General features: G+C 52.9%; 1 protein-coding gene across 4 annotated transcripts in view; it reads right to left on the reverse strand.

Moving 5' to 3' along the window:
* Positions 1-27,491, reverse strand: part of tut7 (terminal uridylyl transferase 7) — a 67,801-nt gene that overhangs the window by 23,526 nt on the left and 16,784 nt on the right. For all 4 annotated transcript variants that reach the window (XM_071352026.1, XM_071352030.1, XM_071352029.1 and 1 more), the window contains exons 12-21: positions 23,336-23,461; positions 19,847-20,024; positions 6,536-7,179; positions 4,542-4,692; positions 4,091-4,177; positions 3,686-3,786; positions 2,667-2,724; positions 1,981-2,084; positions 1,788-1,877; positions 177-290 (exon numbers count right to left, since the gene is read on the reverse strand). In XM_071352026.1, coding sequence (XP_071208127.1) covers positions 177-290; positions 1,788-1,877; positions 1,981-2,084; positions 2,667-2,724; positions 3,686-3,786; positions 4,091-4,177; positions 4,542-4,692; positions 6,536-7,179; positions 19,847-20,024; positions 23,336-23,461 — 1,653 coding nt within the window. The remainder of the gene's footprint in view (positions 1-176; positions 291-1,787; positions 1,878-1,980; positions 2,085-2,666; positions 2,725-3,685; positions 3,787-4,090; positions 4,178-4,541; positions 4,693-6,535; positions 7,180-19,846; positions 20,025-23,335; positions 23,462-27,491) is intronic.

Here is a 27,491-nt window from a genome sequence, read left to right on the forward strand (position 1 = left end):
CAGGTGGGTTCCTCTGTCTTACCTCCTGTAGTACAGGTATAACAGGTGGGTTCCTCTGTGTCTTACCTCCTGTAGTACAGGTGTGTTCCTCTGTGTCTTACCTCCTGTATAACAGGTGGGTCCCTCTGTCTTACCTCCTGTAGTACAGGTATAACAGGTGGGTCCCTCTGTCTTACCTCCTGTAGTACAGGTATAACAGGTGGGTTCCTCTGTTGCAGGTAGAAAAGCACCATCAGGGTGAAGCCATAGGACGACAGACTGCCTCGAGACGCATCACCGATATCACACAACTAGACCAGGGGACAACATAGATATTAAAACATCCCCTTTAACTAGACCAGGGGACAACATAGATATTAAAACATCCCCTTTAACTAGACCAGGGGACAACATAGATATTAAAACATCCCCTTTAACTAGACCAGGGGATAACATAGATATTAAAACATCCCCTTTAACTAGACCAGGGGACAACATAGATATTAAAACATCCCCTTTAACTAGACCAGGGGACAACATAGATATTAAAACATCCCCTTTAACTAGACCAGGGGACAACATAGATATTAAAACATCCCCTTTAACTAGACCAGGGGACAACATAGATATTAAAACATCCCCTTTAACTAGACCAGGGGACAACATAGATATTAAAACATCCCCTTTAACTAGACCAGGGGACAACATAGATATTAAAACATCCCCTTTAACTAGACCAGGGGATAACATAGATATTAAAACATCCCCTTTAACTAGACCAGGGGACAACATAGATATTAAAACATCCCCTTTAACTAGACCAGGGGACAACATAGATATTAAAACATCCCCTTTAACTAGACCAGGGGACAACATAGATATTAAAACATCCCCTTTAACTAGACCAGGGGACAACATAGATATTAAAAACAACCCCTTTAACTAGACCAGGGGACAACATAGATATTAAAACAACCCCTTTAACTAGACCAGGGGACAACATAGATATTAAAACATCCCCTTTAACTAGACCAGGGGACAACATAGATATTAAAACATCCCCTTTAACTAGACCAGGGGACAACATAGATATTAAAACATCCCCTTTAACTAGACCAGGGGACAACATAGATATTAAAACATCCCCTTTAACTAGACCAGGGGACAACATAGATATTAAAACATCCCCTTTAACTAGACCAGGGGACAACATAGATATTAAAACATCCCCTTTAACTAGACCAGGGGACAACATAGATATTAAAACATCCCCTTTAACTAGACCAGGGGACAACATAGATATTAAAACATCCCCTTTAACTAGACCAGGGGACAACATAGATATTAAAACATCCCCTTTAACTAGACCAGGGGACAACATAGATATTAAAACATCCCCTTTAACTAGACCAGGGGACAACATAGATATTAAAACATCCCCTTTAACTAGACCAGGGGACAACACAGATATTAAAACATCCCCTTTAACTAGACCAGGGGACAACACAGATATTAAAACATCCCCTTTAACTAGACCAGGGGACAACACAGATATTAAAACATCCCCTTTAACTAGACCAGGGGACAACATAGATATTAAAACATCCCCTTTAACTAGACCAGGGGACAACATAGATATTAAAACATCCCCTTTAACTAGACCAGGGGACAACACAGATATTAAATATTGGGTAGAATACTCGATCCTATCATCAGCTGTTCATCAGGTTAAACTCATAGGAAGTTGATCACCATCGAAACCTTTCAGTGTGTCTTTCTCATCTCAGCTGTAAACTAGTGGGACATACCTTGGCAAACACCTTCGTGACATAACACAGCATCTTGACTCGGGGGTCGATGGCGGCGTACGACGCCAACAGACGCGTGTTATGTAAAGCCTGATAGCCAAGAGAGAGAGAAAAAAAAAAAAAAAGTGATCAGTCACTGCTTCCTGCTCCCACATGACCAACCAGGTGTTATGATCAGGTGTGTTTCTCTGACCAGTGTGTTGTAGAGACTGATGTCTCCCTCCAAGCCGGTCCTGGCGTGGTAGAACTTAACGATGGGGACCTTCGCCGTGGTGATGGGAAGGATGTTCCTCAGACCTGGGGCCACAGGGACAATTCAGATACAGTATCCCACATTGACACAGGTTTACAGATACACACCTGGTGCACAGTACAAGGGGACTATATGGAGAATCCATACTCTACATTACCACAGGGTCGTGTCCAGACACTGACCCATATTCTACATTATCACAGGGTCGTTGTCCAGACACCGACCCATATTCTACATTATCACAGGGTCCAGACACCGACCCATATACTACATTATCACAGGGTCCAGATACTGACCCATATACCACATTATCACAGGGTCCAGACACCGACCCATATTCTACATTATCACAGGGTCCAGACACCGACCCATATACTACATTATCACAGGGTCTAGACACCGACCCATATACTACATTATCACAGGGTCTAGACACCGACCCATATACTACATTATCACAGGGTTGTTGTCCAGACACCGACCCATATACTACATTATCACAGGGTCCAGACACCGACCCATATACTACATTATCACAGGGTCCAGACACCGACCCATATTCTACATTATCACAGGGTCCAGACACCGACCCATATACTACATTATCACAGGGTCCAGCCACTGACCTGGGTGTTTCCTCAGCAGTCTGGCCAGAGACTCTATGATGCTGATACAGTCCAGACCCTGCAGGAGACAAGAAAGGATTTGGTTCAAAACAGGGTTTCAGGAGAGGTGTGTTTACAGCACGTGTCAAACTCATTCCACAGAGAGACAAGTTTCTGCAGGTTTTCACTTCTCCCTTGATGAATTAAGGTCAGTAATTACTAAGGAACTCCCCTCACCGGGTTGTCTAGGTATCAGTAAGGAACTCCCCTCACCTGGTTCCCCTCACCTGGTTGTCTAGGTCTCAGTAAGGAACTCCCCTCACCTGGTTGTCTAGGTCTCAGTAAGGAACTCCCCTCACCTGGTTGTCTAGGTCTTAATTGAAAGAAAGAAATTACCTGCAGACACTAGGCCCTCCGTGGAATGAGTTTGACACCCCTGGTTTATAAGATTTACAGTGGTTTATCAATAGAGACAATTGTTGTCTTGATGAGTGAGTGAGTAAGAGAAGAGAGAGCAATAATTGCTTTGGATAAAAGTGTCTGCTAATATAGTATAGTATATAAAAGAGACAGAAAGAGAGGCAGAGAGGAGAGAGAGGCAGAGAGAGGCAGAGAGGAGAGATGCAGAGAGAGAGGAGAGAGAGGCAGAGAGAGAGGAGAGAGAGGCAGAGAGAGAGGAGAGAGAGGCAGAGAGAGGCAGAGAGAGAGGCAGAGAGAGAGGCAGAGAGAGAGGCAGAGAGAGAGGCAGAGAGAGAGGCAGAGAGAGAGGAGAGAGAGGCAGAGAGAGAGGCAGAGAGAGGCAGAGAGAGGCAGAGAGAGAGGAGAGAGAGGCAGAGAGAGAGGAGAGGCAGAGAGAGAGGAGAGGCAGAGAGAGAGGAGAGAGAGGCAGAGAGAGAGGAGAGAGAGGCAGAGAGAGAGGAGAGAGAGGAAGAGAGGAGAGAGAGGAAGAGAGGAAGAGAGGAAGAGAGGAAGAGAGGAAGAGAGGAGAGAGAGAGGCAGAGAGGAGAGGCAGAGAGAGAGAGAAGATACAAATCGATTACTTCAGCGGTCTCCTGTCCATCCAGCACCATACAAATGTCCAGGTCACTCTGCTTGAAGCCAAAGCCGTTCTTAGACGAACCAAACAACCTCAGTCTGGCACCTGTCAATCAATCAAACGACAGTCAGTCTAAGTCTGGCACCTGTCAATCAATCAAACGACAGTCAGTCTAAGTCTGGAACCTGTTAATCAATCAATCAGTCTGTCTGGAACCTGTTAATCAATCAATCAGTCTGTCTGGAACCTGTTAATCAATCAATCACCCGTCAGTGGAAGTCTGGAACAAACAGCTATAAAACAAATCCTCTGAACATCGGCTACCACATCGAGTGGAAATGTCTTGACTTCTTCTTCGGACAAAGCTTTCCTTCAGACGACTTTTAGAGGGAACAATGTGGTGTCTCACCTGTGAACTGCCGTTTGACGAAGCTCTCGAGGTCCAGCAGGATGTGTTCTCTCACTCCCAGCTCCACCTCATCTGGAGCAAAGTCTCCTGGGAAATTCAGTAAATTATAACTGGAACGGTACATACAACGATACAGAACAAATCATTTGAAGGACAGGTCACACACACATGGACACACAGACACACAGAAACACGGACGCACACACACAGAAACACGTATGCACACACACAGAAACACGTATGCACACACACACACACAGAAACACAGCGACTTACGGTAGCACTGCTGGCAGACAGACAGACAGACTTACGGTAGCACTGCTGGCAGACAGACAGACAGACTTACGGTAGCACTGCTGGCAGACAGACAGACAGACTTACGGTAGCACTGCTGGCAGACAGACAGACAGACTTACGGTAACACTGCTGGCAGACAGACAGACAGACTTACGGTAACACTGCTGGCAGACGGTGTTGAGTGTTGTGAGGAAGGCAGGTGTCATGGGAGGGAGAGGGGCTAGCTGAACCCTCTGGAAGTCTTCAGGACAGTCCTTCTTTAGATGGCCGTCCCGCTTACACACACTACACACCACTGTGTGGGACTGACACACACACACACACACACACACACACACACACACACAGGGTTAGGGGCCGACACACACAGGGTTAGAGACTGACACTGTAATGGGGCCGACACACACAGGGTTAGAGACTGACACTGTAATGGGGCCGACACACACAGGGTTAGAGACTGACACTGTAATGGGGCCGACACACACAGGGTTAGAGACTGACACTGTAATGGGGCCGACACACACAGGGTTAGAGACTGACACTGTAATGGGGCCGACACACACAGGGTTAGAGACTGACACTGTAATGGGGCCGACACACACAGGGTTAGAGACTGACACTGTAATGGGGCCGACACACACAGGGTTAGAGACTGACACTGTGCGGGGCCGACACACACAGGGTTAGAGACTGACACTGTGCGGGGCCGACACACACAGGGTTAGAGACTGACACTGTGCGGGGCCGACACACACAGGGTTAGAGACTGACACTGTGCGGGGCCGACACATATTCGTAACAACCTAAGCATTACAACACTTATATTAGATCAAATGAGCCACACGTAGCAAATAAACCATGACATTTTTTTGCTAATCAAATTTGACCTAAAGAAGAAAAACTCATCGCTTACAAAGAACATTTAAAAAAAGACTATAAAAAGCCATTGACTGGAGAACACAGATTTTGGGGCCAGTTATCCCTCTCACTTCAATTCTCCCTCTCCGATGTAATATTGTATCTAAAAAGGTCAAACTGATCCTAAATCAGTCCTTTAACCGAGACACTTGATACATACGATACCGGGTACCATACACACCATCTACGCCCACCTACAGTACCAGTCAAAAGTTTAAGAACACCTACTCATTCAAGGGTTTTTCTTTATTTGTACTATTTTCTACGTTGTAGAATAATAGTGAAGACATCAACACTATGAAATAACACATATGGAATCATGTAGTAACCAAAAAAGTGTTAAACAAATCAAAATATATTTTAACATTTGAGATTCTTCAAAGTAGCCACCCTTTGCCTTGATGACAGCTTTGCACACTTTTGGCATTCTCTCAACCAGCTTCACCTGTAATGCTTTTCCAACAGTTTTGAGGGAGTTCCCACATATGCTGAGCACTTGTTGGCTGCTTTTCCTTCACTCTGCGGTTCAACTCATCCCAAACCATCTCAACTGGGTTGAGGTCAGGTGATTGTGGAGGCCAGGTTATCTGATGCAGCACTCCATCACTCTCCTTCTTGGTCAAATAGCCCTTACACAGCCTGGAGGTGTGCTGGGTCATTGTCCTGTTGAAAAACAAATGACTGTCCCACTAAGCCCAAACCAGATGGGATGGTGTATTGCTGCAGAATGCTGTGGTAACCATGCCGGGTTAAGTGTGCCTTGAATTCTAAATAAATCACTGACAGTGTCACCAGCAAAGCACCCCCACACCTGCTCCATGGTGGGAACCACACATGCAGAGATCATCCGTTCACCTACTCTGTGTCTCACAAAGACACGGCGGTTGGAACCAAAAATCTCCAATTAGGACAGATTTCCTTTCCATTGTTTGTGTTTCTACAAGGCACACCTGTTAATTGAAATGCATTCCAGGTGACTACCTTATGAATCTGGTTGAGAGAATGTCAAGTGTGCAAAACTTAAGAATCTCATTTAAAATATATTTTGATTTGTTTAACACTTTTTTGGTTACTACATGATTCTACAATGTAGAAAATAGTAAAAATTTAAAAAATAACTTGAATGAGTAGGTGAGTCCAAACTTTTGACTGGCACTGTACATGTTGTGTCCTCCATATTTCATTAGTTATACCTCGTTTAGTTTTGATCACATGCTCTCTTATATCTACCTTTCCACGGGTGAAGGCCTGTCTGGTGAAGCCATAGCAGAGACCACTGGCCCCCTCGGTCTTGTTGTCAAGCACTTCCTGTTTAGGCGAGGCCACCTCCTCCTCGTCCAATGAACTGGGAGTATCTAGGTCTGGCCCCTCCTCGTCTGAGAGAAGCTCCTCCGAGACCTCGTCCAATGGGAACAGCTCTTCGTCCTCCGTGTTCACACTGTCTAGGTGATGTCTGGGATATACTTCCTCATCGAGCTCTTCATCCTCCTCCTCAGACAGGCTGTTCTTCCCCAAATCCTCATCTTCTTTCTCTCCTTCGTTATCCGAGTCTGTAGGGCTCTCCTCCTCTTCCTCCACCATACAGTCAGAGTCCTGCTTCAAGCCCGCCTCTCCTTTCTGCCCATTGGCTGCCTGAGACTCCAGTTTGACACTGCTCAACCCTGATTGGACACGGCTCACGTCACTCAGAGCCTTCTGACTAGGCCCTTGCTTGTAATTAGCTCCTCGCGGCCCTGCCATCTTGTGGTTGGCTGAGGGAAGGCTGAGGGGCAGGGCGAAGTACTTGTAGGTCGATTTGAGGCAGTGGAGGATGTACTCGTACATCTGTTGGCTGTTCAATGTACGAGCCACGTTCCTCTTCACAGCAAACGGATCTAAAACACACAATTAAATCTCGTCTCAAAATCAGAACTTGTATATTATGATTTGCAGTGCTAAACAACAGTGTTTCCCTTTACAAAGTCTACCTGGCAACCGCTGACACAGGTTTAACATTAAAGGGCTTTTCAGACAGCCAGCTGAATACCACTGGTCCACTGGTCCCCTCTAGTCAAAGACGCCACGCCGCCGGCCCTTCTAGTCAAAGAGGCCACGCCGCCGGCCCTTCTAGTCAAAGACGCCACGCCGCCGGCCCCTCTAGTCAAAGACGCCACGCCGCCGGCCCCTCTAGTCAAAGACGCCACGCCGCCGGCCCCTCTAGTCAAAGACGCCACGCCGCCGGCCCCTCTAGTCAAAGACGCCACGCCGCCGGCCCCTCTAGTCAAAGACGCCACGCCGCCGGCCCTTCTAGTCAAAGACGCCACGCCGCCGGCCCCTCTAGTCAAAGACGCCACGCCGCCGGCCCCTCTAGTCAAAGACGCCACGCCGCCGGCCCCTCTAGTCAAAGACGCCACGCCGCCGGCCCCTCTAGTCAAAGACGCCACGCCGCCGGCCCCTCTAGTCAAAGACGCCACGCCGCCGGCCCCTCTAGTCAAAGACGCCACGCCGCCGGCCCCTCTAGTCAAAGACGCCACGCCGCCGGCCCCTCTAGTCAAAGAGGCCACGCCGCCGGCCCCTCTAGTCAAAGACGCCACGCCGCCGGCCCCTCTAGTCAAAGACGCCACGCCGCCGGCCCCTCTAGTCAAAGACGCCACGCCGCCGGCCCTTCTAGTCAAAGACGCCACGCCGCCGGCCCCTCTAGTCAAAGACGCCACGCCGCCGGCCCCTCTAGTCAAAGACGCCACGCCGCCGGCCCCTCTAGTCAAAGAGGCCACGCCGCCGGCCCCTCTAGTCAAAGACGCCACGCCGCCGGCCCCTCTAGTCAAAGACGCCACGCCGCCGGCCCCTCTAGTCAAAGACGCCACGCCGCCGGCCCCTCTAGTCAAAGACGCCACGCCGCCGGCCCCTCTAGTCAAAGACGCCACGCCGCCGGCCCCTCTAGTCAAAGACGCCACGCCGCCGGCCCCTCTAGTCAAAGACGCCACGCCGCCGGCCCCTCTAGTCAAAGACGCCACGCCGCCGGCCCCTCTAGTCAAAGAGGCCACGCCGCCGGCCCCTCTAGTCAAAGACGCCACGCCGCCGGCCCCTCTAGTCAAAGACGCCACGCCGCCGGCCCCTCTAGTCAAAGACGCCACGCCGCCGGCCCTTCTAGTCAAAGACGCCACGCCGCCGGCCCCTCTAGTCAAAGACGCCACGCCGCCGGCCCCTCTAGTCAAAGACGCCACGCCGCCGGCCCCTCTAGTCAAAGACGCCACGCCGCCGGCCCCTCTAGTCAAAGACGCCACGCCGCCGGCCCCTCTAGTCAAAGACGCCACGCCGCCGGCCCCTCTAGTCAAAGACGCCACGCCGCCGGCCCCTCTAGTCAAAGACGCCACGCCGCCGGCCCCTCTAGTCAAAGACGCCACGCCGCCGGCCCCTCTAGTCAAAGACGCCACGCCGCCGGCCCCTCTAGTCAAAGACGCCACGCCGCCGGCCCCTCTAGTCAAAGACGCCACGCCGCCGGCCCCTCTAGTCAAAGACGCCACGCCGCCGGCCCCTCTAGTCAAAGACGCCACGCCGCCGGCCCCTCTAGTCAAAGACGCCACGCCGCCGGCCCCTCTAGTCAAAGACGCCACGCCGCCGGCCCCTCTAGTCAAAGACGCCACGCCGCCGGCCCCTCTAGTCAAAGACGCCACGCCGCCGGCCCCTCTAGTCAAAGAGGCCACGCCGCCGGCCCCTCTAGTCAAAGACGCCACGCCGCCGGCCCCTCTAGTCAAAGACGCCACGCCGCCGGCCCCTCTAGTCAAAGACGCCACGCCGCCGGCCCTTCTAGTCAAAGACGCCACGCCGCCGGCCCCTCTAGTCAAAGACGCCACGCCGCCGGCCCCTCTAGTCAAAGAGGCCACGCCGCCGGCCCCTCTAGTCAAAGAGGCCACGCCGCCGGCCCCTCTAGTCAAAGACGCCACGCCGCCGGCCCCTCTAGTCAAAGACGCCACGCCGCCGGCCCCTCTAGTCAAAGACGCCACGCCGCCGGCCCCTCTAGTCAAAGACGCCACGCCGCCGGCCCCTCTAGTCAAAGACGCCACGCCGCCGGCCCCTCTAGTCAAAGACGCCACGCCGCCGGCCCCTCTAGTCAAAGACGCCACGCCGCCGGCCCCTCTAGTCAAAGACGCCACGCCGCCGGCCCCTCTAGTCAAAGACGCCACGCCGCCGGCCCCTCTAGTCAAAGACGCCACGCCGCCGGCCCCTCTAGTCAAAGAGGCCACGCCGCCGGCCCCTCTAGTCAAAGACGCCACGCCGCCGGCCCTTCTAGTCAAAGACGCCACGCCGCCGGCCCCTCTAGTCAAAGACGCCACGCCGCCGGCCCCTCTAGTCAAAGACGCCACGCCGCCGGCCCCTCTAGTCAAAGACGCCACGCCGCCGGCCCCTCTAGTCAAAGACGCCACGCCGCCGGCCCCTCTAGTCAAAGACGCCACGCCGCCGGCCCCTCTAGTCAAAGACGCCACGCCGCCGGCCCCTCTAGTCAAAGACGCCACGCCGCCGGCCCCTCTAGTCAAAGACGCCACGCCGCCGGCCCCTCTAGTCAAAGACGCCACGCCGCCGGCCCCTCTAGTCAAAGACGCCACGCCGCCGGCCCCTCTAGTCAAAGACGCCACGCCGCCGGCCCCTCTAGTCAAAGACGCCACGCCGCCGGCCCCTCTAGTCAAAGACGCCACGCCGCCGGCCCCTCTAGTCAAAGACGCCACGCCGCCGGCCCCTCTAGTCAAAGACGCCACGCCGCCGGCCCCTCTAGTCAAAGACGCCACGCCGCCGGCCCCTCTAGTCAAAGACGCCACGCCGCCGGCCCCTCTAGTCAAAGACGCCACGCCGCCGGCCCCTCTAGTCAAAGACGCCACGCCGCCGGCCCCTCTAGTCAAAGACGCCACGCCGCCGGCCCCTCTAGTCAAAGACGCCACGCCGCCGGCCCCTCTAGTCAAAGCGGCCACGCCGCCGGCCCCTCTAGTCAAAGAGGCCACGCCGCCGGCCCCTCTAGTCAAAGACGCCACGCCGCCGGCCCCTCTAGTCAAAGACGCCACGCCGCCGGCCCCTCTAGTCAAAGACGCCACGCCGCCGGCCCCTCTAGTCAAAGACGCCACGCCGCCGGCCCCTCTAGTCAAAGAGGCCACGCCGCCGGCCCCTCTAGTCAAAGACGCCACGCCGCCGGCCCCTCTAGTCAAAGACGGCCACGCCGCCGGCCCCTCTAGTCAAAGACGCCACGCCGCCGGCCCCTCTAGTCAAAGCGGCCACGCCGCCGGCCCCTCTAGTCAAAGACGCCACGCCGCCGGCCCCTCTAGTCAAAGACGCCACGCCGCCGGCCCCTCTAGTCAAAGACGCCACGCCGCCGGCCCCTCTAGTCAAAGACGCCACGCCGCCGGCCCCTCTAGTCAAAGACGCCACGCCGCCGGCCCCTCTAGTCAAAGACGCCACGCCGCCGGCCCCTCTAGTCAAAGACGCCACGCCGCCGGCCCCTCTAGTCAAAGACGCCACGCCGCCGGCCCTTCTAGTCAAAGACGCCACGCCGCCGGCCCCTCTAGTCAAAGACGCCACGCCGCCGGCCCCTCTAGTCAAAGACGCCACGCCGCCGGCCCCTCTAGTCAAAGAGGCCACGCCGCCGGCCCCTCTAGTCAAAGAGGCCACGCCGCCGGCCCCTCTAGTCAAAGAGGCCACGCCGCCGGCCCTTCTAGTCAAAGACGCCACGCCGCCGGCCCCTCTAGTCAAAGACGCCACGCCGCCGGCCCCTCTAGTCAAAGACGCCACGCCGCCGGCCCCTCTAGTCAAAGACGCCACGCCGCCGGCCCCTCTAGTCAAAGACGCCACGCCGCCGGCCCCTCTAGTCAAAGACGCCACGCCGCCGGCCCCTCTAGTCAAAGACGCCACGCCGCCGGCCCCTCTAGTCAAAGACGCCACGCCGCCGGCCCCTCTAGTCAAAGACGCCACGCCGCCGGCCCTCGCCACGCCGCCGGCCCTTCTAGTCAAAGACGCCACGCCGCCGGCCCCTCTAGTCAAAGACGCCACGCCGCCGGCCCCTCTAGTCAAAGACGCCACGCCGCCGGCCCCTCTAGTCAAAGAGGCCACGCCGCCGGCCCCTCTAGTCAAAGACGCCACGCCGCCGGCCCCTCTAGTCAAAGACGCCACGCCGCCGGCCCCTCTAGTCAAAGACGCCACGCCGCCGGCCCCTCTAGTCAAAGACGCCACGCCGCCGGCCCCTCTAGTCAAAGACGCCACGCCGCCGGCCCTTCTAGTCAAAGACGCCACGCCGCCGGCCCCTCTAGTCAAAGACGCCACGCCGCCGGCCCCTCTAGTCAAAGAGGCCACGCCGCCGGCCCCTCTAGTCAAAGACGCCACGCCGCCGGCCCCTCTAGTCAAAGACGCCACGCCGCCGGCCCCTCTAGTCAAAGACGCCACGCCGCCGGCCCGTCAAAGACGCCACGCCGCCGGCCCCTCTAGTCAAAGACGCCACGCCGCCGGCCCCTCTAGTCAAAGACGCCACGCCGCCGGCCCCTCTAGTCAAAGACGCCACGCCGCCGGCCCCTCTAGTCAAAGACGCCACGCCGCCGGCCCCTCTAGTCAAAGACGCCACGCCGCCGGCCCCTCTAGTCAAAGACGCCACGCCGCCGGCCCCTCTAGTCAAAGAGGCCACGCCGCCGGCCCCTCTAGTCAAAGACGCCACGCCGCCGGCCCCGTCTAGTCAAAGACGCCACGCCGCCGGCCCCTCTAGTCAAAGACGCCACGCCGCCGGCCCCTCTAGTCAAAGACGCCACGCCGCCGGCCCCTCTAGTCAAAGACGCCACGCCGCCGGCCCCTCTAGTCAAAGACGCCACGCCGCCGGCCCCTCTAGTCAAAGACGCCACGCCGCCGGCCCCTCTAGTCAAAGACGCCACGCCGCCGGCCCCTCTAGTCAAAGACGCCACGCCGCCGGCCCCTCTAGTCAAAGACGCCACGCCGCCGGCCCCTCTAGTCAAAGACGCCACGCCGCCGGCCCCTCTAGTCAAAGACGCCACGCCGCCGGCCCCTCTAGTCAAAGACGCCACGCCGCCGGCCCCTCTAGTCAAAGACGCCACGCCGCCGGCCCCTCTAGTCAAAGACGCCACGCCGCCGGCCCCTCTAGTCAAAGACGCCACGCCGCCGGCCCCTCTAGTCAAAGACGCCACGCCGCCGGCCCCTCTAGTCAAAGACGCCCACGCCGCCCGGCCCCTCTAGTCAAAGACGCCACGCCGCCGGCCCCTCTAGTCAAAGACGCCACGCCGCCGGCCCCTCTAGTCAAAGACGCCACGCCGCCGGCCCCTCTAGTCAAAGACGCCACGCCGCCGGCCCCTCTAGTCAAAGACGCCACGCCGCCGGCCCCTCTAGTCAAAGACGCCACGCCGCCGGCCCCTCTAGTCAAAGACGCCACGCCGCCGGCCCCTCTAGTCAAAGACGCCACGCCGCCGGCCCCTCTAGTCAAAGACGCCACGCCGCCGGCCCCTCTAGTCAAAGACGCCACGCCGCCGGCCCCTCTAGTCAAAGACGCCACGCCGCCGGCCCCTCTAGTCAAAGACGCCACGCCGCCGGCCCCTCTAGTCAAAGACGCCACGCCGCCGGCCCCTCTAGTCAAAGACGCCACGCCGCCGGCCCCTCTAGTCAAAGACGCCACGCCGCCGGCCCCTCTAGTCAAAGACGCCACGCCGCCGGCCCCTCTAGTCAAAGACGCCACGCCGCCGGCCCCTCTAGTCAAAGAGGCCACGCCGCCGGCCCCTCTAGTCAAAGAGCGCCACGCCGCCGGCCCCTCTAGTCAAAGACGCCACGCCGCCGGCCCCTCTAGTCAAAGACGCCACGCCGCCGGCCCCTCTAGTCAAAGACGCCACGCCGCCGGCCCCTCTAGTCAAAGACGCCACGCCGCCGGCCCCTCTAGTCAAAGACGCCACGCCGCCGGCCCCTCTAGTCAAAGACGCCACGCCGCCGGCCCCTCTAGTCAAAGAGGCCACGCCGCCGGCCCCTCTAGTCAAAGAGGCCACGCCGCCGGCCCCTCTAGTCAAAGACGCCACGCCGCCGGCCCCTCTAGTCAAAGACGCCACGCCGCCGGCCCTTCTAGTCAAAGACGACGCGCTCTGTCAAAGACGCCACGCCGCCGGCCCCTCTAGTCAAAGACGCCACGCCGCCGGCCCCTCTAGTCAAAGACGCCACGCCGCCGGCCCCTCTAGTCAAAGACGCCACGCCGCCGGCCCCTTCACACACACGACGACAGCCACCAGTGACCATATCAATGAAATAAACAATGTATGTCCATGCAACACAAATGTTTAGTCCATAAAAACGATTAGAAAACAATGATTTTTATTGTTAAAAAGTCACTCTGTAAAGTGAGAGTACTAGCCAGCTAGCTAGAGTGGGAAAGTTTGCTGGTCCTGCTGTATGTGCTGGAGAGGATTTCCGTGAGGAATATGTGTCACCAGGACAACGTGACCTGAAATTATTTAAATTTAACGGACATTTGACTTCCACCCATGATGCTCAAAACCACAGTTACATTATTGGAATTAATTTCAACGGAGTAGAAATTAGCGTTAAATTGAAAAGCAAAACATTGCCCATTGCATCTTTACCCCGCTTACAAATCATAAATTAATATAATTTAAAAACAGACAAAATAGTTTAGCCTAGGCGAACAAGTTGCCTACCCAGTAATAAAACTTACAAATACAATATTTCTATATAACAATTTGCGAACCACCTGTCCTATAGGCTACTTTAATTAACATTTTAATTATTAAATAACACAGCTGTTTTCAAATGCAATCTATGCCTCTCTAATGTATCCTAGGCAAGAACATTTTAATTAGGCCTAATAAATAACACAACATGGCTGTCTACGAACACCAGGGACAGCCGGTTAAGGCAAGAAGGGATGCACCTTTTGTCAAAATAACATCATATTTAACTTTTTGTAGTAGGTTAGGAGAACTAATATACCAGGTTAGGAGAATTGGGTTAAGGTTAGGAAAAGGGTTAGGAATAGCTAAAATGCACTAAATAGTGAGTGATGCAAGCGAGAATATATTTATTAACTTGCTACGCACTTTAGCACTCTGCGGTCCTGTTCTGTGAGCTTGTGTGGCCTACCACTTCACGGCTGAGCCGTTGTTGCTCATAGACGTTTCCACTACACAATAACAGCACTTAAAAAGTTGAACGGGGCCCGAAATTTGACTAACTAACTTGTTGTAAAAGTGGCATCTTACGACGATGCCTCGTTGAAAGTCACTGAGCTCTTCGGTAAGGCTATTCTACTGCCAATGTTTGTCTATGGAGATTGCATGGCGATGTGCTCAATTCTATACAGCTGTCAGCAAAGGGTGTGGCTGAAATAGTCCAATCAACTCATTTGTAGTGATGTCCATATGGTAAGTCAGTACTGATGTGGACTAATTTCCTTATATGAACTGTAATGCAGTTACTGTAATTACAATTACTAACTAATTAATTAATTGTAATTAATTACTAACTGTAATCAAATCTTTTTAAATTGTTGCATGTTGCGTTTATATTTTTGTTCAGCGTACATGATAATAATAATAGAAAAACATTTTGTGAATATAAAGAAATGTTAAGTTCCACAGGCAGTCCCAACACAGGACATAATGACATGAAAGGGAATTCTGACAGTGTAAAAAAGGCCCTTAGTTGACTCTGAAATGCTGTATTTTATACCCATTTAAAAAACAAGATTAAGATGAAAGATTCTCTCAAAGGACCCCACATGGGTCCTGGACCCCAAGTTTGGGAACTAGTGTACTACTAACCTCTCTCCCTGCTTGCTTCAACGCTTAGTCTATCTGTGTAGAACCTCTCTCCCTGCTTGCTTCGTCTCTCTGTGTAGAACCTCTCTCCCTGCTTGCTTCAACGCTTAGTCTATCTGTGTAGAACCTCTCTCCCTGCTTGCTTCGTCTCTCTGCGTAGAAACTCTCCCTGCTTGCTTCGTCTCTCTGCGTAGAAACTCTCCCTGCTTGCTTCGTCTCTGTGTAGAACCTCTCTCCCTGCTTGCTTTGTCTCTCTGTGTAGAACCACTCTCCCTGCTTGCTTCGTCTCTCTCCGTAGAACCCCTCTCCCTGCTTGCTTCGTCTCTCTCCGTAGAACCCCTCTCCCTGCTTGCTTCGTCTCTCTCCGTAGAACCCCTCTCCCTGCTTGTTTCGTCTCTCTCCGTAGAACCCCTCTCCCTGCTTGCTTCGTCTCTCTCCGTAGAACCCCTCTCCCTGCTTGCTTCGTCTCTCTGCGTAGAACCTCTCTCCCTGCTTGCTTCGTCTCTCTGCGTAGAACCTCTCTCCCTGCTTGCTTCGTCTCTCTGCGTAGAACCTCTCTCCCTGCTTGCTTCGTCTCTCTGCGTAGAACCTCTCTCCCTGCTTGCTTCGTCTCTCTGCGTAGAACCTCTCTCCCTGCTTGCTTCGTCTCTCTGCGTAGAACCTCTCTCCCTGCTTGCTTCGTCTCTCTGCGTAGAACCTCTCTCCCTGCTTGCTTCGTCTCTCTGCGTAGAACCTCTCTCCCTGCTTGCTTCGTCTCTCTGCGTAGAACCTCTCTCCCTGCTTGCTTCGTCTCTCTGCGTAGAACCTCTCTCCCTGCTTGCTTCGTCTCTCTGCGTAGAACCTCTCTCCCTGCTTGCTTCGTCTCTCTGCGTAGAACCTCTCTCCCTGCTTGCTTCGTCTCTCTGCGTAGAACCTCTCTCCCTGCTTGCTTCGTCTCTCTGTGTAGAACCTCTCTCCCTGCTTGCTTCGTCTCTCTCCGTAGAACCTCTCTCCCTGCTTGCGTCAACGCTTCGTCTCTCTGTGTATCTCCTTTGCCTCCATTGCAGCCTGACTCGCCACTGTCTGTCTCACTACTCTCTGTAAAGCAAAGGAATTTTGTTATGAGAACTTCAAGTAGCCCATCTTTTGATTATAATTAGCTTCATTTCAGACAACTGCTCCTGCTGAGGCTCCGTTCAACGTTAGCTTCTAACTTCATCCTTCTAGCCAGCTAGTTACAGCTAGCTACCTGGCTAACAGCTGGAGCGAGCTAGCTAGCTAAACATCTGACTGGAATATCATCGACTATTTACCAGTTGTACATTCATTCTCTGAGAGTCAGGGTGTTTTTTGGGGGAGGGGGGGGGGGGTGTCTGTTGACAGCAGCAGTCAAGGGACGTTAACAAAAACTCCCACTGTCAGCGGGCAACTCTAATACTTGCCACTGTAGGTCTTGGATGAGGTAGTTCGTTTTACCTCTTGGCCTATGTCGTGGGCGGAGTTTCCCATTGGAAAGAGTGGTGAATGAATGTGCTGCTAACACGGCCAATCAGAGGGAAGCAGAGGAACATACATGAATCATTCATGATTCCACTCGTTCGCAGAGGTTCGATTAGAACTCAGATCAACCAGCCTTCTGTGTCGATCAACGATTAGAAACCAGCCTTCTGAGTGTCGATCAAGGATTAGAAACCAGCCTCCTGAGTGTCGATCAACGATTAGAAACCAGCCTCCTGAGTGTCGATCAAGGATTAGAAACCAGCCTTCTGAGTGTCGATCAAGGATTAGAAACCAGCCTTCTGAGTGTCGATCAACGATTAGAAACCAGCCTTCTGAGTGTCGATCAAGGATTAGAAACCAGCCTTCTGAGTGTCGATCAAGGATTAGAAACCAGCGTCCTGAGTGTCGATCAACGATTAGAAACCAGCGTCCTGAGTGTCGATCAACGATTAGAAACCAGCCTCCTGAGTGTCGATCAACGATTAGAAACCAGCCTCCTGAGTGTCGATCAACGATTAGAAACCAGCCTCCTGAGTGTCGATCAACGATTAGAAACCAGCCTCCTGAGTGTCGATCAACGATTAGAAACCAGCCTCCTGAGTGTCGATCAACGATTAGAAACCAGCCTCCTGAGTGTCGATCAACGATTAGAAACCAGCCTCCTGAGTGTCGATCAACGATTAGAAACCAGCCTCCTGAGTGTCGATCAACGATTAGAAACCAGCCTCCTGAGGGTCGATCAACGATTAGAAACCAGCCTCCTGAGTGTCGATCAACGATTAGAAACCAGCCTCCTGAGTGTCGATCAACGATTAGAAACCAGCCTCCTGAGTGTCGATCAACGATTAGAAACCAGCCTTCTGAGTGTCGATCAACGATTAGAAACCAGCCTCCTGAGTGTCGATCAACGATTAGAAACCAGCCTCCTGAGTGTCGTTCAACAATTCTATGAATTGAGGTCGGTGCCAATGAATTTATAAAAGCACTTGCTTCCATAACCCAAATTACAGCTCCCTCTTTTACAGTTCCACTAGATGATTTATTGTAATTTAAACTATCGTGGGGTCATCTGTTTCCTACTATAGACAGTTGGCTGACTCGTGATTGCAACATTTAAAAAAAACTCTCCAATGTGAATTATTGGCAACGATGTTTCGTTTTCCAAGTGCTACTGAATAAGCTCAACTGCGCATGATACACATCAGTACTCTATCAATCCATTCCAAATCTGTATACTATAAAATGGCACAGGGGCGGCGGCATAGGTTGATACTGCCTTAGGCGGGAAACTGCTGGGACTGGACCTGACAAACACAATAATTTGCCTCTAATTTACTTGCGTTTGCAAGCGGACCTTGGCCTGCTCAAAGTGAGCCGCTGCTGTTGGGAAGTCAAAACTGTCCAACTCCTTGCAGCAGCTTGATGCTCACCAGCCTCATTACTTCGTCCTCAAGAAGGAGTGATCTGGACGCCTTCTTTACTCACACCAGCCTCATTACTTCATCCACAAGAAGGAGTGATCTGGAGACCTTCTTTACTCACACCAGCCTCATTACTTCGTCCCCAAGAAGGAGTGATCTGGACGCCTTCTTTACTCACACCAGCCTCATTACTTCGTCCCCAAGAAGGAGTGATCTGGACGCCTTCTTTACTCACACCAGCCTCATTACTTCATCCACAAGAAGGAGTGATCTGGAGGCCTTCTTTACTCACACCAGCCTCATTACTTCGTCCTCAAGAAGGAGTGATCTGGACGCCTTCTTTACTCACACCAGCCTCATTACTTCGTCCTCAAGAAGGAGTGATCTGGACGCCTTCTTTACTCACACCAGCCTCATTACTTCGTCCTCAAGAAGGAGTGATCTGGAGACCTTCTTTACTCACACCAGCCTCATTACTTCAGGAGTGATCTGGCACCGTCCCCAAGAAGGAGTGATCTGGAGGCCTTCTTTACTCACACCAGCCTCATTACTTCGTCCTCAGAGGAGTGATCTGGACGCCTTCTTTACTACACCAGCCTATTACTTCGTCCTAGAAGGAGTGATCTGGAGACCTTCTTTACTCACACCAGCCTCATTACTTCAGGAGTGATCTGGAGGCCTTCTTTACTCACACCAGCCTCATTACTTCATCCTCAAGAAGGAGTGATCTGGAGGCCTTCTTTACTCACACCAGCCTCATTACTTCGTCCTCAAGGAGTGATCTGGAGACCTTCTTTACTTTGTTCTGGAGAAAGAACCCTCTCTCGGAGGGGCACACTGGAAACAGGGATAATCAACACAATCTTTACCAAGTCCCTTATGAGGACCTGGCGTCTTCTGTGTGATTAAAATAGAAACACACCAGACAGTAATGTCCAGCAGCTTGTGGATTTATCAGCCTATGAAGGATATCAGCCTAGGAAGGATATCAGCCTAGGAAGGATATCAGCCTAGGAAGGATATCAGCCTAGGAAGGATATCAGCCTAGGAAGGATATCAGCCTAGGAAGGATATCAGCCTAGGAAGGATATCAGCCTAGGAAGGATATCAGCCTAGGAAGGATATCAGCCTAGGAAGGATATCAGCCTAGGAAGGATATCAGCCTAGGAAGGATATCAGCCTAGGAAGGATATCAGCCTAGGAAGGATATCAGCCTAGGAAGGATATCAGCCTAGGAAGGATATCAGCCTAGGAAGGATATCAGCCTAGGAAGGATATCAGCCTAGGAAGGATATCAGCCTAGGAAGGATATCAGCCTATGAAGTCGAAGCACATCCACTGGTTGTTTCCATCAATTACTTTTAATTTCTGGACAATTTGGCCGGCAAAATGTTTATTTATCGGCTAAATAAAAATAACAAAATGTAATGGGCATCCACCGGCTAATGGAAACCTTGGTGCTGATGTATGACCATGCAGGCTACGTTTCCTATTGGTCAACAACAACGGCAGAATCCTATTTTCTCCGTTTCGGCTGAGCGGCTTCCACGGGCACAGCCCGACCACTCCCCCTGGATAGAATCCCCCCCCCCCCCGCCTAGCCTTAATTGAAAATGACTGGCCCCCCCCCCCCCGCCTCACGCTGTCTGCCAGCGCCTTCAGAGTGAAAAATATGGGACCTTAATAATCTGGCCTCCCTGGAGAAAGAGACATGTAACTACACTAAGCTGATGGTTGGTCAGGCTGAACCCCCACAGGTAATCCGGTTCCGAGGACCATGAAAAATAGATATCAACGCTAGAACATGTTCGGTAGCGGAATTTGATGGTTTGAGAGGTGAACGGTTAAAAAAAGGTCAAAGTTCGTACCCTCCACGGCAATGCGTTTCTTGGGCCAGTCCTTGGCGTCCCGTGATAGGACGATGCTGGTGCGCACGCTGATGACACACTCCGCCATGTTGAACTCCAGCGAATAGAAGCGAAGCATCTCCACCCACAGGAGACCCACCGCTGGAGGAGGGACAGAGTTCTGGAACACCAGAGGAGCCTGGAGAGACACACACACACACTCATTACACACACACACTCATTACACACACACACTCATTACACACACACACACTCATTACACACACACACTCATTACACACACACACAGACATTACACACACACACAGACATTACACACACATTACACACACACTCATTACACACACACTCATTACACACACAAACTCATTACACACACTCATTACACACAGACATTATGTTATTTTTAACAAGGTCTATATGTGAGCACCAGGCTTACCCCCCCACAGGGTGCAGTCACACACACCCCCCCCCCCACAGGGTGTAGTCAACTCCCCCCCCCACAGGGTGTAGTCAACTCCCCCCCCCCCACAGGGTGTAGTCACCTCCCCCCCCCACAGGGTGTAGTCACCTCCTCCCCCCCACAGGGTGTAGTCACCCCCCCCAAGGTGTACGTCACCCCCCCCCCACAGGGTGTAGTCGTCACCCCCCCCCCCACTGGGTGTAGTCGTCACCCCCCCCCCCCACAGGGTGTAGTCGTCACCCCCCCCCCCCCACAGGGTGTAGTCGTCACCCCCCCCCCACAGGGTGTAGTCACCTCCCCCCCCCCACAGGGTGTAGTCACCTCCCCCCCCCACAGGGTGTAGTCACCTCCCCCCCCCCACAGGGTGTAGTCACCTCCCCCCCCCACAGGGTGTAGTCACCTCCCCCCCACAGGGTGTAGTCACCTCCCCCCCACAGGGTGTAGTCACCTCCCCCACACAGGGTGTAGTCACCTCCCCCACACAGGGTGTAGTCACCTCCCACCCCCACAGGGTGTAGTCACCTCCCACCCCCACAGGGTGTAGTCACCTCCCCCCCACAGGGTGTAGTCACCTCCCCCCCACAGAACTCCCCCCCACAGGGTGTAGTCACCTCCCCCCCACAGGGTGTAGTCACCTCACACCCCCCCCACAGGGTGTAGTTCCCCTCCCCCCCACAGGGTGTAGTCCCCCCCCCCCCCCCCCCACAGGGTGTAGTCCCTCCTCCCCCCCCCCCCCACAGGGTGTAGTCCCCTCCCCCCCCCACAGGGTGTAGTCACCTCCCACCCCCCACAGGGTGTAGTCACCTCCCCCCCCCCCCCACAGGGTGTAGTCACCTCCCCCCCCCACAGGGTGTAGTTACCCTCCCCCCCACAGGGTGTAGTTACCCTCCCCCCCACAGGGTGTAGTTACCCTCCCCCCCACAGGGTGTAGTTACCCTCCCCCCCACAGGGTGTAGTCACCTCCCCCCCACAGGGTGTAGTTACCCTCCCCCCCACAGGGTGTAGTTACCCTCCCCCCCACAGGGTGTAGTCACCCTCCCCCCCACAGGGTGTAGTCACCCTCCCCCCCACAGGGTGTAGTTACCCTCCCCTCCACAGGGTGTAGTCACCTCCCCCCCACAGGGTGTAGTTACCCTCCCCTCCACAGGGTGTAGTCACCTCCCCCCCACAGGGTGTAGTCACCTCCCCCCCACAGGGTGTAGTCACCTCCCCCCCACAGGGTGTAGTCACCCTCCCCCCCACAGGGTGTAGTCACCCTCCCCCCCACAGGGTGTAGTCACCCTCCCCCCCACAGGGTGTAGTCACCCTCCCCCCCACAGGGTGTAGTCACCCTCCCCCCCACAGGGTGTAGTCACCCTCCCCCCCACAGGGTGTAGTTACCCTCCCCCCCACAGGGTGTAGTTACCCTCCCCCCCACAGGGTGCCCACAGGGTGTAGTTACCCTCCCCCCCACAGGGTGTAGTTACCCTCCCCCCCACAGGGTGTAGTTACCCTCCCCACCACAGGGTGTCCATAGGGTGTAGTTACCCTCCCCCCCACAGGGTGTAGTTACCCTCCCCCCCACAGGGTGTAGTCACCCCCCCCCACAGGGTGTAGTCACCTCCCCCCCACAGGGTGACTAGTCACCCTCCCCCCCACAGGGTGACTAGTCACCCTCCCCCCCACAGGGTGTAGTTACCCTCCCCCCCACAGGGTGCCCACAGGGTGTAGTTACCCTCCCCCCCACAGGGTGTAGTTACCCTCCCCCCCACAGGGTGTAGTCACCTCCCCCCCACAGGGTGTAGTCACCTCCCCCCCCACAGGGTGTAGTCACCTCCCCCCCACAGGGTGTAGTCACCTCCCCCCCACAGGGTGTAGTCACCTCCCCCCCACAGGGTGTAGTCACCTCCCCCCCACAGGGTGTAGTCACCTCCCCCCCCACAGGGTGTAGTCACCTCCCCCCCACAGGGTGACTAGTCACCCTCCCCCCCACAGGGTGACTAGTCACCCTCCCCCCCACAGGGTGTAGTTACCCTCCCCCCCACAGGGTGTAGTTACCCTCCCCCCCACAGGGTGTAGTTACCCTCCCCCCCACAGGGTGTAGTTACCCTCCCCCCCACAGGGTGTAGTTACCCTCCCCCCCACAGGGTGTAGTTACCCTCCCCCCCACAGGGTGTAGTTACCTTCCCCCCCACAGGGTGTAGTTACCCTCCCCCCCACAGGGTGCCCACAGGGTGTAGTTACCCTCCCCCCCACAGGGTGTAGTTACCCTCCCCTCCACAGGGTGTAGTCACCTCCCCCCCACAGGGTGTAGTCACCTCCCCCCCACAGGGTGTAGTTACCTCCCCCCCACAGGGTGTAGTCACCTCCCCCCCACAGGGTGTAGTCACCTCCCCCCCACAGGGTGTAGTCACCTCCCCCACACAGGGTGTAGTCACCTCCCCCACACAGGGTGTAGTCACCTCCCCCACACAGGGTGTAGTCACCTCCCCCACACAGGGTGTAGTCACCTCCCCCCCACAGGGTGTAGTCACCTCCCCCCCCCCAAAGTGTGTAGTCACCTCCCCCACACAGGGTGTAGTCACCTCCCCCACACAGGGTGTAGTCACCTCCCCCACACAGGGTGTAGTCACCTCCCCCCCACAGGGTGTAGTCACCTCCCCCCCACAGGGTGTAGTCACCTCCCCCCCACAGGGTGTAGTCACCTCCCCCCCACAGGGTGTAGTCACCTCCCCCCCACAGGGTGTAGTCACCTCCCCCCCACAGGGTGTAGTCACCTCCCCCACACAGGGTGTAGTCACCTCCCCCACACAGGGTGTAGTCACCTCCCCCACACAGGGTGTAGTCACCTCCCCCCCACAGGGTGTAGTTACCCTCCCCTCCACAGGGTGTAGTCACCTCCCCCCACAGGGTGTAGTTACCCTCCCCCCCACAGGGTGTAGTCACCTCCCCCCCACAGGGTGTAGTTACCCTCCCCCCCACAGGGTGTAGTCACCTCCCACCCCTCCACAGGGTGTAGTCACCTCCCCCCCACAGGGTGTAGTTACCTTGCCCTCCCTGAAGATGGTTTCTGGGGGTGAGTCCTTAGAGACGGGATAGTAACCCCAGTGGACACAGCCATCCTCCATGGTCAGACTGAAGTCATGTAGCCTGCTGATGGAGAACTCCTTTATCTGAGGAAAAAGGGGAGAGGTGTTATGGGTAGATGTAGTACAGCCTGTTGATGGAGAACTCCTTCATCTGAGGAAAAAGGGGGAGAGGTGTTATGGGTAGATGTAGTACAGCCTGTTGATGGAGAACTCCTTTATCTGAGGAAAAAGGGGGAGAGGTGTTATGGGTAGATGTAGTACAGCCTGTCGATGGAGAACTCAGCAGGATGGGCTGTTTCCTCTGCTGTGTGTGTGTGTTAGGTATTTTATTAGGATCCCCATTAGGTGTTGCTAAAGCAGCAGCTACTCTTCCTGGGGTCCACAGGAAACAGGAAACAATACATAACATTACTAGACAAGGGGTGTAAACTTTACACATATTTGTACAGAACCGTGCGGTACGAGGACCTCGGTTCAGTCCGCACTGTGAACCAGAATGAAAACGTTAAAACAACTATTTACTAAAAAGAAACTCCAGGCCTATAGACTATGCCTAAAATACGTTGTCTGCCTGGATTAAATCTGAGCAGACCAAAAATGTCTGGCTATTCGGTTACAACTAGAGCCAATGCGCACGTTGTGATCAAAATTCGGATCTTAATTGGCGCATTTCAAACTGTCCTAATGTGAGGCGCAGCTGGGAACTAGTTCTGTACGACGGAGAGCGGTGGGGGGGGGGGGGGGGGGTAGATAAACCAAGAGGATTCTCCATCATAGTTATTATTAATTTTTTTTTTTAAATCACCCGTTTGGGAACATTTTGGCTTCCCAGTAGATTACAACGGTGACGGATAGTCGCCACAGCTGAACGAGAAGGGCTCGTTGGTTAAAAAGGATAATCCACCCCAAACCACTAATTCCTACTATTAACAGTGTTAAAACACTAATATGTGAAAACAATATTTTTTGGTGAACAAATGTTTAATTTTGTAGTTGTAACAGGGTTGGTAGAAACATGTGAAAAATCTTTTTGGGAAATCTAATGCAGCTCATGTCTTCTATAAAACCCACAATGCAATGTTCTCCATATCCCTGGGCTGAAAACATAGCTCCACACAATAATACCAAAGTCCATATCAGCATGTGAAGTAGCTAGCTAGCTGTAAAAATCGCCTAAACAAACTGCGTTATCAATTTAGGCGTCTCTCACAGGGTTCAACTTGCAGTTTCTCTGCCACTGAGCTATAAAACAGCAGCGTTACGTTGACGATTAGCTTAGCAACCGCGTGACAACGTGAACGCGATTGGTCGACAGGCAGTTGGGTGGAGCTTTTCTCCTTTCATTGCCCAATGGGATTCCTATCTCCTCTTTTCTGTAATGTTTCCCACAGACACCGCGCATTGCGACATGGTACTTGAAGGAGAAACGGATGTTAATCATTTGGTACGCTGTTTAGATTGCGCATATCCTAAGTGAAATCTATACTTTGTCCTGATCTAAAACGGATGGATGTGTTCCAGACAAGTGTGGGCATACCATCTATTGGCTGATTTTAGCGATCTGGAGTGCAGATCATTGTTTTAAAAGCGTTATGAAATTTGATCTTCAGTGACTACAGTTATGTAGCTATGAAACTTTCCTACACTATTTCCTGATATTCACAGGCGGACCACATAGCCGTTACTTTACCCACTGATACAACACTGGCTTTCACCATATTGACAGGTCTTATGATTGTTATTTCCGAAAGAGAGTTCCCCAGGGATACCGGCGCAGACGACATTACTCCAAGCAAAAATAAACAGTCTCCCCTCTGCATTCAAGCAGCGGATTCTGACCGGACCAAAGAAATTATAAGAGCGATAGGTAGGATGTTTACATTTTTGTGTCTTTGGTTTATAGCGGCGGTTATGCGCTCATTCTCGCTGGTTGAGAATAGCATGTGGTTTCAGCAACTCGTCAAAGTCCTCGAGCCACGTTAACTTCCCTCTTACACCCATTTCAGCAAACAGGTAGTACCCACTCTACATAAGCAAACCAAAGCCACAGTTTTCAACGAATTGGCCAATGCACCGTGTAGCGCTGATTTAACAGTGAGCGCCCATCACATTACCTCTCTCCTACCATCTGAGATACCTACCGCAGCCCTCATCCTCCACATACAACACCCGTTCTGCCAGTCACATTCTGCTTAAGGTTCCCAAAACACACATCCCTAGGTCGCTCCTCTTTTCAGTTCGCTGCAGCTAGCGCCTGGAACGAGCTGTAAAAACCACTCAAAACTGGATAGTTGAATCTCTTCATTCAAAGACTCAATCATGGACACCCTTACTGACAGTTTGTCTGCTTCGTGTGATGTATTGTTGTCTCTACCTTCTTGCCCTTTGTGTTGTTGTCTGTGCCCAATAATGTTTGTACCATGTTTTGTGCTGCTACCATGTTGTGCTGCTACCATGTTGTTATGTTGTGTTGCTGCCATGTTGTCATGTGTTGCTGCCATGTTGTCATGTGTTGCTGCCATGTTGTCATGTGTTGCTGCCATGTTGTCATGTGTTGCTGCCATGTTGTCATGTGTTGCTGCCATGTTGTCATGTGTGTTGTCATGTGTTGCTGCCATGCTATGTTGTTTTCTTTGGTCTCTTTATGTAGTGTTGTCTCTCTTGATGTGATGAGAGGCCTTTTGCTAGGACGTCATTGAAAATAAGAATTTGTTCTTAACCGACTTGCCTAGTTAAATTAAAGGTTAAATAAAAAATGAAAATAGAGGAGAGAGTCACAAGTACCCACCTGGCAGTGAAGGAGGCAGTGTCACGGTGCGTTCGCAACCAAGTGGGAATTTACCAGATACGACTGGAAAATAAATCCACTTCACCGCCCCTCCAACTGGTAATTACTAGTCTATCATCCTGAGCCCACTTCTGCCACATGCTGACCTCTGACCTCACCTACTAAGGAAATGGCCTCTATAACAGCATTTTTAGCAGTTAAATGCAACAAAACATACATAAAAAGCTATCTATTAATTTGGTTTTTGAAGACTATAATTTGTTTACAAGCATGATAGTTGTACTTTTAGTTTATGGTTGATACCGCTTGTTGGCCATTAGCCAATGAGCGTTTCTCAACGAGTTCAAATCACATAAATGCAACTTTTATTTTAAGACTTCACAACGGGTAAATTCCCACATGGTTACAAACGCAGCATCAGAGTGGAAACTTGAGACATAACAATCCTGTCACAACAGACAATGCTAGGAACATTTTGAATGGCATTTAATTGTCCTGCCGTACCGAAATCGAACCGTGACCCCAAAACTGCAATATGTACCGAACCATTCCACCCCTAGTGTGTGTGTGTGTGTGTGTGTGTGGACGTGTTTAACTATACATGAAGACCATTTGCACAGTCTTGCAAGATATTGGAACATTTTCTTGCTGGCACTCGCTTTGTCTTCCTTGTTTTCCTTACACATAATAACGTTGGATATGTATGCGTTCCTATCAAAGTAAGTTCCCTATTTTCTGTATATCGTGTTGTCATTTCTACTGTAGGCGCCATACAGTATGTATGTATCATAATGTATTTAAAGTTTGATTCATGTTTTCAAGTACTGGTGACAAATAATGCATTCCGATTATTGCATAGATTGTAATGGACACCTATGATGTGTGTAAAATACTTTTTTGAAGGTTGTACCGATTTGTAATGTGCTAAGCTATTTGCCAGCTATGTGTGGCGCCATGTTTGTTGACATTATACAATGCATTCTGGGTGTCACGTAATCTGTCAGACCAAAGATGTTATAATGAGGTGAAGGAATAGTTCACTCATCTTTCGATGTAAACTTCCGGAAGTGAATGAAAGGAAGTGGATGACCGTAGACGACACACCCCCTTCAACATGCATACTATAAACAGACCAAACTCATCTTGTCTCTTATTATCTTTGGTTGATGCGGGAAAAAAACAAACATGGCGGCACACCCAAACTACCCATTGTCGAATTACTTTCAATTTCACTCAATTATTTTGATCAATGGTGAGCTCACCCGTCATGTGATTCGTTATAAATAGTAATTGCTATTCGCTAATTCATATTGTAGTTTATGTCAG

The sequence above is a fragment of the Salvelinus alpinus genome, chromosome 19, assembly GCF_045679555.1.
Source record: "Salvelinus alpinus chromosome 19, SLU_Salpinus.1, whole genome shotgun sequence".
NCBI classification, from domain to species: domain Eukaryota; kingdom Metazoa; phylum Chordata; class Actinopteri; order Salmoniformes; family Salmonidae; genus Salvelinus; species Salvelinus alpinus.